The sequence below is a fragment of the Buceros rhinoceros genome, unplaced genomic scaffold, assembly GCF_000710305.1.
Source record: "Buceros rhinoceros silvestris isolate BGI_N320 unplaced genomic scaffold, ASM71030v1 scaffold35360, whole genome shotgun sequence".
NCBI lineage: Eukaryota > Metazoa > Chordata > Aves > Bucerotiformes > Bucerotidae > Buceros > Buceros rhinoceros.
The window spans coordinates 1-13,825 of record NW_010390741.1 but is presented as its reverse complement, the minus strand read 5'-3'; the positions used below and the strand labels follow the sequence as shown (position 1 = coordinate 13,825).

Genomic DNA, 13,825 nt, shown 5'->3' with positions numbered 1-13,825 from the left:
GGCGCTGGGATGGTTTTTGCCAGTTGGAAAACACAGAGTGCTAAGTCATCCCTGACCAACGCTGTGTGTTGGTAGCAGGGATGGGAAAACACTTCAACACACTTCGCCTACAAAGACATCCTCACCCACACCCACCGCAGAGCAGGAACACCACGGTCTGCAAAGAGGACTGCACGTGGCAAACGCCCTTTCGCATCAAGATCCTGGTGGGGCTGCTTAGTTTTGATCTGGGCTTAAACCACGACACAGTTCCAGCATTAAAAGCGCACCTCCTACACTGTTTCCTGAGTAGTGTATGAGCACGACAACTGTACAGCCGCAACCATGCAAAGCAAACTGAGACAAAGTGAGGGGTCCGCTCCTTTGAAAAACAGCCTTGAAGGAAATTTTATTAATAACAGCACTGAGACCACCGCGGCCTTTCTCAGTCACTCAATGCCACAGAACTGGCACCACAGTTCAGATCGTGTCTTCATCCACATTTGAGGCCACCAAACTGCTGCCAGTGACACGCAGCCACAGAGTTCAGCTTGCTGCCTTTCCCTGGATGGATGCAGCACAGGAAGGTTGCGTGTGCGTGCTCTGGCACCCAAACTTACCGCAAGGCAGAAGTTTTCCTTCACTCCAGCTCCTCACTTTGCATTGTGCAGACACGACCAGGAGGAGCGCACCGCCCTGCCCCCCCCCCCAAGCGGGCCCCCACGCGCTCTGGCACCCAAACTTACCGCAAGGCAGAAGTTTTCCTTCACTCCAGCTCCTCACTTTGCATTGTGCAGACACGACCAGGAGGAGCGCACCGCCCTGCCCCCCCCCCACAGCGGGCACCCAGCCGCCGGGAGCGTTACACCGCTTCTTTCACTGCGCCGCTTAAACCCTGTGCTCTTTGTTGCTTCCTCTCCAGATAGCGAGCTCGGGCATCCAGTATGGATTTGTCGTCATTCCTTCTCTCCATCTTCTTTCCAGAGTTGTCCGTGACTCCTTCTGGGGGGAGAGAAGAGAGAGAAATACACTCTTCTGTGTCAAAAACCACCCCCGGCACTACAGTTCCTTCGCTCCGTGAAATACCCAAACCCCCCCAACAGAATCTCAAATGTTTTTCAAGCCTCAGTCTGTCAGTTGAATGACTTCCAGAGAGGACAGACTGTACCCACAGCAGGGAGGAAAAAAATAATAATAAAAAATAAAAACCTGCCTTAACTCCCATGTCAATATTTGCAGCTGGGCTCGTCTCATCCCCTAACGCTTATCTTGGTTTCTGTTGTAACAGATACTACACAGCTTGTGTTCTGTGTACCCATTTCTTCTCTAAACCACACGTCTCAAACTCAGGTTTAGGCAGGAAAGCGACAGCTCTGGGAGCAGGATAAAAACAGCTGAGAATAAACTATCTTTATGAATTTCTGGAGGCAGAGGAAGAGGGAAGATAACGCACAGATAAAGGAGTGGGAAAAGTCAATACTCCAGATCAGACACCACTAGAAATGCACATTCTCCCACCGAGCTGAGACCTTGGCAGTGCTTCTCCCAGAAGAGAAGAAAAACAGGAAATATTTTCAGTTAAAAATAAAATTTAAAATAATAACAATTAAAAAAATTCAAAGTGTGTGAATGAAGCAGCTACCGCAGCCTGTTCCTAAGGCTCTGGGGCTGGGCACCGGATTCTTGGATATGAAAAAGGAGCTTTAATCAGCATTCTCTACTGGAATATTTATAATTATTCAGTCTTGGAGTTGAGTAATAATGCAGCCTTTCCTTCCTAGGCACTAATTAAGCCTTTTGTCAGCTATTCAGCCACCTATTTTTATGAAGCTCCCAGAAATACATCATCTGTAAGGTGTTTAACCTCAAATTAATTTACACCTGCCTGCTGCAGTCAAAAACTGAAGAGGGACAAAGAGAACGGACCTCAGCTCCTTGGACTTCAGAAACTAGATGAGGCTCCTCCGCATTACCCAGTAATTCAGATACTCTTTCCAGCAAATTTATAACCAAATCCAGCTCACGGTTTTGTCACTCAATGATTGTTTCATACAGAAACGCAGGACAGAAAGAGACGCTGGTCTGAGCACAAGAGTCTACGTGTTTTATTGTTCAGGAAACTGAGGAGAATCTGTATTGCCAGCGCCTGTCCTGCACCTTAAATCAAGGGTTCAGAGGGGCAGCTCAGGAGGAAAGAGGCCCTTCGAATCTTGGTGCTTTACAGAACTTGCTGACAGAAGAATTCAAAGAATGTCAAGCAGCCACATCAGTTAGAGGGCACCAGTTTTAATTAAAACGGATTATTTGAACGTACAGCATTAAATTCACTGTTACATTCACCAAAACGGGATGCTTTTTCCCCTCTGGTTTTTGCTTGCTGGGGGTTTTATGGGTTGTTTGGGGTTCTTCCTTCCCCCCCTCTCCACAGCCCTTAGGCCTCCTCTCTCTCAGCACAGTTATTATTTTGGTGTCTATGGGGAGATACCCTTTGCAAACCTAAATACTGGTCAGACTCAAAACGCTCTTATTTGGTTCTGTTAAAGCTCTGCTCCTGCCAGCTACAGCAAACCAAAAGAAGGGGGAGCAAACACCACCACACGCACTGCAGAGGCAGGAAAATAAGGACCTAGTAAGTCACGAACAGACAGAGCTGCACCTATCAAACACATTAAGCATGTCCTAGTAGTCCAGAGAACATTCAGTCACACCATGTGTCCGCAACAACCGGGACAGCTATGGCCTGGGAAGCTGCTCACCATGCTGCCTTTTAAGGTCTTCCTTATGTTTCCACTTGGTGATTTCCTCCTCAGTTACCTCTTCCCGTGCCACACTGCTCAGTTCATAGGCATCAATCTGATGCAACCTGGGCAGCAAGTCTTTGACCCATTCATAGCGAACGGGACACACTGTCCGGACATAGATTTTGGATGTCACCGTGACATCATGGAAGATGATCCAGTCGAGGCGAGTCTCCTGGTCATACAGCTGAAACAGTAAAAAGATTATTTCAGAACTGGTAAAAAGAGGATTTTTATTTCTAGAGCACCCTCCACTGGAATATCTTCCAATGCTTCAGACGCAAGAATGAGCTGAACCGACATTACGCTAAATTTTCAGACAGGGAAACTAAGGCACAATAACTTGCTTAAATTTGCCCAGGAAATCTAGAAAGCCAGGGAGAAAGCTCGGTCTGTGTCACACTCGTTCCGTAAGCCAAACGTTTACCAAATTTGAAGAGGTGAGGCTCTTCCCCACTCTCAAAATGAGCACTGCTCCTCCTGGCCTAAGTCAGCACGGACCAGAGAGAAGAGGAAAAGCTGACAGGGACCTGCCTCTTCCTCCTTTTACAGCTCCTCTGCTACATTATTAACAGGCTTTGGTCACTTACTGTAGATGAAGGATGGATATAGACTATGCTGCCGTGTCCGTCCATTGTGCAGAATGTCTTGGCTGCAGATCTGAAAGGTTTGTGGAAAAAAAAAAAATAAACATAATGCAACATACTTTGCTGTGGTTAGAGAGCAACACTAAACCAAGCAAATCAGCCGCAGCACAGAAGAAAATACTTGAGTATATAAGCAGAGGAAGATTATTCCAGAATTAAATGGTAAAAAATTAATGAGGAATAAAATATATCTTGTTTACCACCCTAACACTGCAGATATAACACCACAGTAACAACCAGGGCTTGGGGTTGCAGCCTTCGACAGCCGTGATAATCGGACCTTTCCAAGCCCTTTAGTTTAGTAATGGCAATTACTTCACGGATAGAAAAACTACGGTTCCAGGGGTGTAGGCAGCTTCCCCTGGAACGTGATGAGAGTCAAAAGCAGGTGGGACTCACCCACCAGGCTCCAGCCCCCACCAGAAACACCCCCTTCACCTGCAACTGCTACTGCTGACACTCCTCAGCCTCACTGTCCCGTTCCAGAACGCAGCTACACTTTGATGGACACGGATCACGCCTCTTCCATTTGGTTCGCCAAGCTTCACCACTCACCTCCGAGCTACGTTGATAAAGTATCCCGCACACAGACATCTCCTCAGGATTTCAGTTCTGGAGCCTGCAAACGTCTCTTTGGGGAAGTCCGGCAGCTACACAAAGAGAAAACAACACAAACCGAACATAAATCAGGATCTTTCCCAAAGACAAAGCAGCTATACCCTCTCCACCCCATGGATTTTAAACTCCGCGTTTCTAACGCTATGGAAACCATGAGGAAAGGTGGAAAACCTTCCTTTTTGCTTGTTACCACCATCATACCTGTGCGTTACACAAGCTACAGCAGGGGGACTCTATTAATAAGTGTTTAAGTGGATTAGTTTCTACTGGAGAAAGGCAGCAGCCATCTGGCAAAGGCTCAGTAGTCCAGCACGTGTCTTAAATATAAACTTATGTAACTCCATAACATACTAAAAAAAACTATTTTTTTTTACCTGTTTCAGTTTACTAATTATTTCCCGAAGCTGTTTCTCCACACTAAAAGCAGATCTTAAAGCTCTCCAATGGATCCAGTATTTCTGGCACCAAGCTGAAGGAGACTTGCTGAGAACAGAAATACTTGTATTATAAAGAAGCCCTTTGTAAGCTGCCAGCAGAAAGTGGCCTCTATTTTTTGTTACGGTCGTACAAAGAAGGCAACCTACACAGCCAGCCACTTTGTGAGTTTAAATAATAGGTGTTTTGATAGAAATTACAGACCACAATGGAGAAAAATCTGCGCTGAGGTCTGAGTACATCCACGTGCGTACACGCAATGTATATGAAAGCCACCAGCAACTGGGAGCTCTAAGCAATGCAAAACCACTCACTGTAAGGAATCGTTTTATACCTTGCTTTGCACTGTTCAAAAATATTCAAGAGGGTTGCAAAGTCGTTGCATCCTCCCACTTGTGAGGAAAGTTCCTGGTGTTGAAGCTCAGCCTCCTTTTGCTTCTGAGGATCTCCTGAGGAAGTAAGTTAGATCTCGCTTTAAACAAAGTCATTTTTGTTTACCACTCCTACCTACTTTGCTGTTAGCATCTTTCCAAAGGGTGTTTGACACCCTTGGCTCTTTGTTCTTGATATTTTTAGATCTGTCTCTTCTCCACAGCTGTAGTTACAGTTCTTCCTTCTTCCACTACTGCTGAACAAGAACACGCAGATGCTATTAAATCTGTGACTAATCAGTCAGCACTGGAGATGAGGAATTCTAGTCTCTTAGAAAGAAAGGTTCTACCTATTTCTCTCTCAGTCAATCCCCACACCAACATGGAAAGATAAAGGAACAGCAACCCTAACCAAAAAGCTCACTGAGATCAAGAGAAAGTTTTGCCCCAAGACAAAAAACGAGACTGTGGAAACCAGCCCATCACAGCACCATCTCATCTGTCGACCTCAGCTTTTGTCCTCGTACTCAACTGCCATAGCAATGGAGGTCTTAAAATAAATGAAGTCTAGAAAAAATGTGATCTATGAGTTTAGTGCCAATTCTCCTTCACTAAATGCCAGGAATGTACTAGGCAAAAGCAACATTTCCCAAGAGTTATTTCAAGTTTTAAATACCCAAAGAATTTCCTCCTCAGCACAACCTGCTGCCCTTAGTACAGGGCGTACAGCTGCAGAGGCCGAGGCGCTGCACTCCTGCTCCACTGCAGACCATGTCAGAAGATTGTAGGTATCAAAACCAACAGCCACCAAGTCAGAAGACCTGTTTGTACAGGGACTGCACATGAGCAAGTGCCTCCAGGATGGGAGCCTCTGCGTTTGGATCCTCATGTGCAGGGCCGCCGGAGAGTAACGAACGTGTGTGCACCAGCTCGCTGAGCAGATAACCAGGCGTTCTGCCAGCGGGAGGATGGGAAAGCAAACACACATTTGTGGGAACGGGAGAGACCCCAGAGCAGACCCAGGCTATCAGTACTGCCAGCAGTGTCTTTAGCTGTTGCACTAACGGGCACGGTTAATAGACTACCGAGAAAACTGGACAGGAGCCAATGAGTGACTGGAAGGGACAAAGGTCTCCCTCAAAGCCTGTGCTACATCTAAGGACTGCATGGAGCACAGCTGGGGGCACGGGTCAGGGGCACACCAGCGGGGAAAGGAGATAGGACATGGGAGACTGCACATAGCACTGGTGAGAGCTGCCAGCTCGGAACCACAGCAGAATTACATTCTCCATTTAGGAAAGCACTGGAGGTGGAGGCAGTGACAAGCTGAGCTTCTCACAGCTCCTTAAAAGGTCTATTTGGTTGAACAGTTATTGAACAGAGAAAACAGTCCAGAGGCAACCCCATCTGCTAACCACAAATTAACCTGTCCCCGTGGGCAAAGTGCCTTTGTGTATCTCTCCTACTCCCACCATCCTTCCCTGCAGGCCCACTCAGTGCGCTCCGGGAGACAAGGCATGGCACCTGGGGAATCGTCCTCATGCTGCACGTACAGGTTGTTCATAGCCTCGGTTTAAGGTAAATACACACATCTCTCAGCAGTGCGGGGCTTGTTACTCTCAAGTAAAGGCTTGTGCTACTATTGCTCAAACTACAGCATCAGGCCCCACTTTATCACCTTGAGGTACACCTGTAAGATGTGTGGCCTCACAGACTATCAGCACAGAAAACTACTGAGCAAAAAACCCTGCGGAGAGAAGCTGTAGGAAGGGCGTCCAGAGGGAGCAGTGTGTGCCGCCAAACCACTGCCCAAGAGGTCCCTGTCGAAGCAGAATCCCCACCTGCCCGAGGCTGCTCTGCGACAGGGGGCTGCCCACCTGGACGGATGAAGACGTTCTCCACGGACAGCATGGCTGCGATGGGAAGCAGCAGATCTTCACAGTCAAGAGAAGCAGCTTTTATGACAGCACAGCTCAGGTTGGGAGGGAGGGGAAACTGCACCAGGAATTCACCCAGTCTTGTCACGTGGCCTCTTCTGATCCCAGGAAAAAGATTCAAATACCAGATTCAATAAAACCATGTTTAAATGTCAGTGGGAACAGGCACACACTATCCCTATGTGGCGGCTGACATTAAGAGCACCAAGAAGCGTTTCCCTCTGGACTGTTCTAACACTGCAGCCTGTGTGCGCCCGACAGGTGCTGGGGACGTGCAGCAAGAGCCACCAGCAGAACATTCCACCTTTCTCCAGTGTGCTTCTGCCTGCTCCACAGCAGGCACAGTCAGCATTTTAAGTGTATCAGATGCTTAGGACTAAGATTTTTTTTCTTTTTTTTTGCAGAAGAATTCCTGGAAGCTCAGGACAAGATCTTGCTTCCTGTCTCAAGTTCTTGGATGGGCCTCACAGCTAGTGCCCAAGCACCCTCACAACAGTCTGGAATGCGCTAACTACAGCGCAGCGAGTTGAGGTAATTTGTCTGAGGTCACTCAGGAACTCCAGGACAATGTGGAGAAATTAATCTGTCAATTAATCTCAAGTCCTATGCCATGCCCTAACCCTAATTTTACAGAGTATATTAAAACCAGTAGGTAACTTCCTGGTCTAATGAGGAAACATTCTGCTGCTGGGGGAAGTCCTTCAATCCGTATGAATGACTCACTATCACCAGTTAAACCATGAGATTTTAAACTCTTGCAGTGACCACCCCCCTTTATTTTTTACCTGTCAATAGCATCACACTGGTAAAGTTCCTTGAGAGCCTCCAAAATGTGCCTTTCTTCAGGGCGGTCCAAATAGGGAAACCTACGGTAAAAAATGAGATAAAAACCGCTACAGTTCCGACTCAGGACAGCTTTGTGCGCTTTTGTATTTATTAAAACACTTTTGTACCCGTCCAATAGAGGTTTCTGACCAAAGTGCCCATAAGCATCTTCACTATACGGGTGTGTTACTACAGGTACGGCCTCAAGCTGAAGATTAACGATGCCACGGCATGGCACAGGCAGAGGTGAACTGTATTTGCTGCACGGGTATGATCCTAGAAGTAAACAATTCCACAGAAGAAGCTTTTGGGGTATAAACATCGTGTTTTAAAAGAATACTAGTAATTATTTCATTTTGGTGAGAATGGGCTCGTTTTGGCAGAATCTCAAACTGAACTCGAGCTCAAGATCCGATCTGGCATCAAGGACTGAGGAGAGGAGCAGAGAAGCGGATTGTACCGAAGCGTCGCAGTTGGCCGGGGCCCTAATCCCGCCTCTGCCAGCAGCGTGCTGCCAAGGCACGGAGACAACGATAATCCCCCTGCCATGGTGGTTACCTTATGACATCATGCACGGAAAGGCACTTCAAGGTCAGGATCACAGACGTCAGGCTGGTTCTCTTGATCTCTGGGACGGTGTGATCAGGCATGCATTGCTCCCAGAACTCTCTGCTGTACAGCCGATAGCTTGTTCCAGACGATGTCCTGCCGGCTCGGCCGGCTCGCTGCCTTGCTTCACTCCTTCCAGAACAGAAAGGCAGAGAAAAAACATCCAAACTCTTGATCCCTTCTGTTATTACCCAAAGAAGCGCACTGTAATTACGGTAAGTAACAGCAATTTTGATGATGGCAGGTAGAAGACGTATCATACTGCGCAGCAGCTGAGAAACCCAGCTGTACATAACTAGCAGAATGAAGAAGCATTTCTCCGCTAGAGAAGATTTTTAAAGCTTCCCTGAATCGGGTTGCTGTACTCAAACACAAGACGACAGGTGAGCCCCTCCTCAGACTACAGACAATGCACTGTCAGTTCCTTCTGAATGCCTGTAACTTACAGGAAATTACATGTCCCGAACCACTTTCTATTTAGCAGCAAACAAAATGGCTTTAAAGTATGGAGCCTCCAAGCTGCTCCCCCTCCTTTGTATATGTTTTTTAAAACAACCAATACACGGTACTTTCAGAGCAACTCCCAGACACACCAAGCACACGACCTTTTTAAAACTTACTTTGAAATGGGAACCACCTCCAGGATGTCCAAGCCCACTCGGGGATTATGATTCAACTGCTTCACAAATCCACTATCTACTACATATCTGAAAAAGATTCACACTCTGTCAGAGGAGAGGACAGAGCTCTCAGTGACAGGCGGGTAACTGCCACGCGCGCACCATCAAAGCAGGAACACCGTCAGGCTGCAACCGCCGCAAACAGGGAGCTGCATTTGGCTGCTCAGCTGCAGCCCTGCAACGGTGCTACAGGATGTTACAGACGACACCTCCCTGCACCCACGGAGACGGTGCTCGTTCAGCGGAGCTGAGCTTTGATTTCAAATGGGGGTCCAACAATATCATCCACCCATCAGACTATAAAATAGTATTGAGAGGGGTTTTTATTCGCCACATACACAAAAAGAGGCAACGGGTAATCACTGGGCAGGTGCAGTAGCAGAAGGGTCAGACATGTTCTCCCAAATCGAGTAGGGCTTTCTGAATCATTCCCTCTGTTACAGCCTTTAAGAAGGGTAAGAAACGATACCTGACTCCTTCAATCGTCAGAGAGGTTGCAGCGATGTTTGTGGACACCACGCATTTTCTAATGCCTGCGGGAGCTGGCAAAAATATCCTTTTCTGTTGATCTAAAATGAGAGGCAGTCAAACCATCGGTTACTGGCAGGCAGGCAGGCAGGCAGCCTGTCCTCTCGCAATGCTCTGGTTTCAAACCACATCACTAACGCTGCGCAAACTACTCCAACCACTAGTGAAAGTCATTTGCATGAAATTAGAAAGTGAATCACACAACATTCTGAAAAATGGACGCAGAATTATTTTAGCACATGCCAGAAGTCAGAGAATATTTTCTTCAGCGCTTGCACATCCCAGAGGACTTGGAGATTGAGAAAGGCCTGGACGGTTCCTAACCCACAGTCGGGAGAAACAAGCACGATGTCTGGTCTTAGTAGAACCTTCACGAAGGGTTTTAACAATCAGAGCAAGTGAGGGTGAACATGAAAGGATTCCGTCAAACCCCCTCAGATTCCAGCACATCATCTTTTACTATGTAACAAAGCAGCATAAGCAGTTTCCGTTAATTCATTCGGCTTTCCAAGGAACAGAAAAGGGAAGTGGAAATTTAACTTGCCCCTGAAATTTTCTCACTTATTTGAAAAATATAAAAATCTCTTCAAGGAAAATTCTCTCTTCTCTATTTAAATACAATGGCCTCTGAGAATCTACCACATAAGAAAAAAAATCAAAAATCACCCAGTCAGGAGTCTAAAGCCTGTCGTGGAGTACAGAAGAAGCTATTCCTTTCTTTCATTATGCTCTCTCACGAAGGTAAAAATGTTGCTCCCTCTCTGCAGACCATTACCAGACCCCCCTTCCAGCACCTTCCAGCCGGAAGCTGCTGCCCTGCTCTTCAGAACACTTACTGAGCCTCTTGGCGTGGCACACGGTGCACGCACACATTTAAATGTCGCACCCAAGTTCATCTGAAGTGCCTTGCTCAGCAAAGGCCAAGAGGCCTTTAGCTCTTTGAAGCTAGCTGTGATATTGCTGCCGAATGAAACAGACTGACTCCTTCTGATGACCGGGACTTCTCCCACGTTGCAGCGCTGTGCTACTCCGATCTGCCCTCACAGGCGTACCCTCGTCACCGAAACCTGCTGGCCATATCTTTTCCCTGTAAAATAAAGGCATCTGAACATCCAGTTACACAACATCCCCTGCTGAAGCCGGAGACCTTGATGCCAGGTGAAGCCATTGCCAGTGGCTATGAATTTTAACTGGAGGCTTCTGGGCAAGTACAGAGCACCACAAAAACACACTTAGCGCTACAGTATCGCAACAAATGGGTTAACAAATGCCTTTTTTTTTCCAAGCACAACAGAAACATTTGAGTTTGTACTGTTTGCAACAGCTCTTGCAGTTAACATTTATGTGGAGTAAGTCCCACGTGCCATTCTGTGCTCTTACCTGTCGTCATTGACCCATACAACGGTAAGATAAGCAGGCCTTCGACAGACCGATCATGGACTTCGTACTGGTAATCAATAGATTCCGCTTTCTTGAACAGTAAGTCACAAGCTCTTTCTATCTCAATTTGACCTAAAAAACATACGAGAACATTGAAGCAACCTGTGTAGCTAGAACTCTGCCTTCCTACTTTGAAACATCTTGAAACGAGATTGTTTTGCCCATGTTAGAGACATCAACACCATTACAAGAAGGATTTATGAGAGTTAGCTCAGGCAGTGACTTCCAGCCTTTCCACAGTGCCCTTCACCAAGGCTCTTCCTCCAGTGCCTGGCGCACGCACTGATCTGGGTTCGCAGCTGAAGAAACTCTTCCTTCCTGAGGTAACAACGTGAACATGTAGACCCCACCGAGTCAGTACGGCACGGGAAGAAAAGAGCATGTGCAAAAATCAAGAGCTGGTATTTTTCTCGTCTGATCTCACAGGCACAGACATGCCTAAATGTGCTCTGAGAACTATCGCTTCACAGGACTGTGTGTGTCACCCTGCGACTGCCCCTCCTCTGCTCGCTGCTCTGGGACAAACCAGGCAGCTGTCACTGGAAGGATGCGCTGCTCTGCGGGCAATGCCACGGGCACCTGGAATAATCCTCAGCTGGTGACAGAAAAACTCTCACCTGTCAGAAAAACCAGGATGTCACCTGCTGGTTCATTTAAGTGGACATCCAGTGTCACTTTGACAGCCTGAAACAAAAAACAAACAAGCCAATAGCAGCTTCAATCTCACTTACTCCTCCTAAAACTCGCAGTACTAACTAATCCTTCCCCGTATCCTGCAGAGGTGCCAAGGGCCAGCACTGCAGGAGCTGATGCCTGTGCTCTTTCACAGGTGACAATCACACCAAGGACAGAGAACACAGCGACAGAGACAGAGTAAACCAGGCCAGACCTCGGTCACGTACGCAGAGCTGCCGGTGTCCCGTGGGCTCAGCAGGTTGCAGAACATCTCCCTGACAGGATAACTTCTTCCTGGAATATGCAGCACTGAACAGTGTCCAAAGAACTCTGAGAGCTTGTCTACCTCCAGGGTGGCCGACATCACCACCACCTTCATGTCTGTCTTCCTGTCGGGTGGTTTCTTCTGTAGAAACAGTTTCTTCAGCAAACCAAATAAAATATCCTAACAGAAAAGGAGAAGCAGCTTCTGTCAGTACCCCGGTTTTCTTAGAGGAGCCTGATGAACTTGGAAGGGGCTGATTTTAGCCCACTGATACAGTGAAGACATAAAATCTCATCTCCGGGGCCTAAGCACTCAGAAGAACGCGTAACTTACCCAGTCATCTTGTAAGCATGCTAATAATTTCTAAAATTTAATTTATTTTTTATCAGCTCTTCTCACAGCCCACACACAGAACCAGGGTAACTTAAACCCCTTCGGTTTTCACGTTTAGACCTCCACGGTCACGTCCTTTGCAGACAGGGACCTCAGACCCATCTGAAAAGTCCCTCTGTCCAGCGGCACCACCCGAGCCGGCGCCCTCCTTTGTTGTACTATTTATTGTTACGACTCCAGCAAGTTTAATTCACTCTGCAATGCTCCAGATTAAAAATCTGCTCCTTTCAGTTAGACACAGGTGATGGAGCAGTGACGTGCGACATCCCGCTGGCTTAACGACCTGTGATACCGGCAGATGCTTGAGGGCAGGACTGGGATTACGGAGACACCTTCCTTTTCCCCAGCTGGACTGGTAGCTCGGTTACTGGACTGGGGGTTGTCGGACACACCATCTCTGAGGTCCCAGTGACTTGCGTCTCACTTTGCTTGCCACAAGGGTCACAGTGACATTTCATGGCTTCTGGTACTTGGGTCAGCACGGACCGTGATCCCAAAAGCTGTAATCTCCTCACACAGCCACACACACCCCCCAGAAACGTTATGCTTCGAGTGACAGAGACGTGTCAGGGTTTGATTGCTTGTGTGGGGTTTTTTTTAATTTGGATTCTAGAAACTTTGTGTTCACTGTACTGGCTCCAAACTCCTGGAAATGTTGGGGAAGTATCCAACATCCAGCCAAGTTTTAACTGCTTTCAAACACAACCACAGCTACAATTCCAACAGGATGACAGGCTGCGTTTTATTTTGACATTATGCAGCACATCATAAACAAAGGAGCAGTTCTGTGGTCTCAGGACAGCAAAAGGATAAAGTGCATCCACGGAAAGTCAGCCAAAACCCTTGGGGATTGTGCAGAAGTGAAAGAAAGGGGTAAGCAGACCTCAGTCAAGGAGAAACAGTGACCCACAAGGACAGACACAAGGTGACACTCACAGTGCTGAGGCTCCGCTCATGGGCTTCATCCAGGATGATGATGCTGTACTTGCTGAGAAGGGGGTCAGCCAGTATGTGCCTGAGCAAGCAGCCGTCGGTCATGTACTTGATGGCAGTATCCTGAAAGGTTTAATTAGCCATCCAGCTGTGAACACGGATTCTTACTTCAAAGTAACGTAAACACTTCTGTGATCACACGCTTGTCCAGAACACGCGCTGAGATTGCATCACAGGTGCTTGGCAACGTTTCACTTGTAAGGTATTCAAAAAACTCGATCAAAGTAGTTATAGGATGAAGTGCAGCTCGCCCAGAGCGGGGACAGGTGGCTTCTCAAGGCTCTGACACCTTCTGCATGCAAAGCCCCACGAGAGGCAACAGGGTTGCGCCACTCCAAAGCCCCACGACAGGCAACAGGGTCGTGCCACTCCAAAGCCCCACGACAGGCAACAGGGGCGCGCCACTCCAAAGCCCCACGACAGGCAACAGGGTCGCGCCACTCCCCAGCAAGGCCCAAGAGCAGAGAGCTGAGCTGCGGCCCGCTGACCCCCACGCCCTGCCATGGCCACGGTGACAGAGCCCTACCTCGGTGGTGCAGTCATCGAAGCGGACCTGGTACCCGACGACACTCCCCAGCGAACAGCCCATCTCCTCGGCCACCCGCTGCGCCACCCGGGTGGGGGCCAACAGA

At 47.9% G+C, this 13,825-nt stretch overlaps 1 protein-coding gene across 1 annotated transcript; it reads right to left on the bottom strand.

Moving 5' to 3' along the window:
- Window positions 1–830: 830 nt before the first annotated feature.
- Window positions 831–13,821, bottom strand: DHX40 (DEAH (Asp-Glu-Ala-His) box polypeptide 40; the record flags this gene model as incomplete). Its single annotated transcript, XM_010138947.1, has 16 exons — window positions 831–981; window positions 2,736–2,964; window positions 3,368–3,437; window positions 3,980–4,074; window positions 4,417–4,525; window positions 4,812–4,926; window positions 6,726–6,883; window positions 7,571–7,651; window positions 8,169–8,351; window positions 8,840–8,926; window positions 9,369–9,468; window positions 10,808–10,939; window positions 11,485–11,551; window positions 11,757–11,987; window positions 13,137–13,256; window positions 13,720–13,821. Coding segments are annotated over 16 exons (2,019 nt in total), but the record flags the coding sequence as incomplete, so codon positions are not given.
- Between the last annotated feature and the right edge of the window lie 4 nt (window positions 13,822–13,825).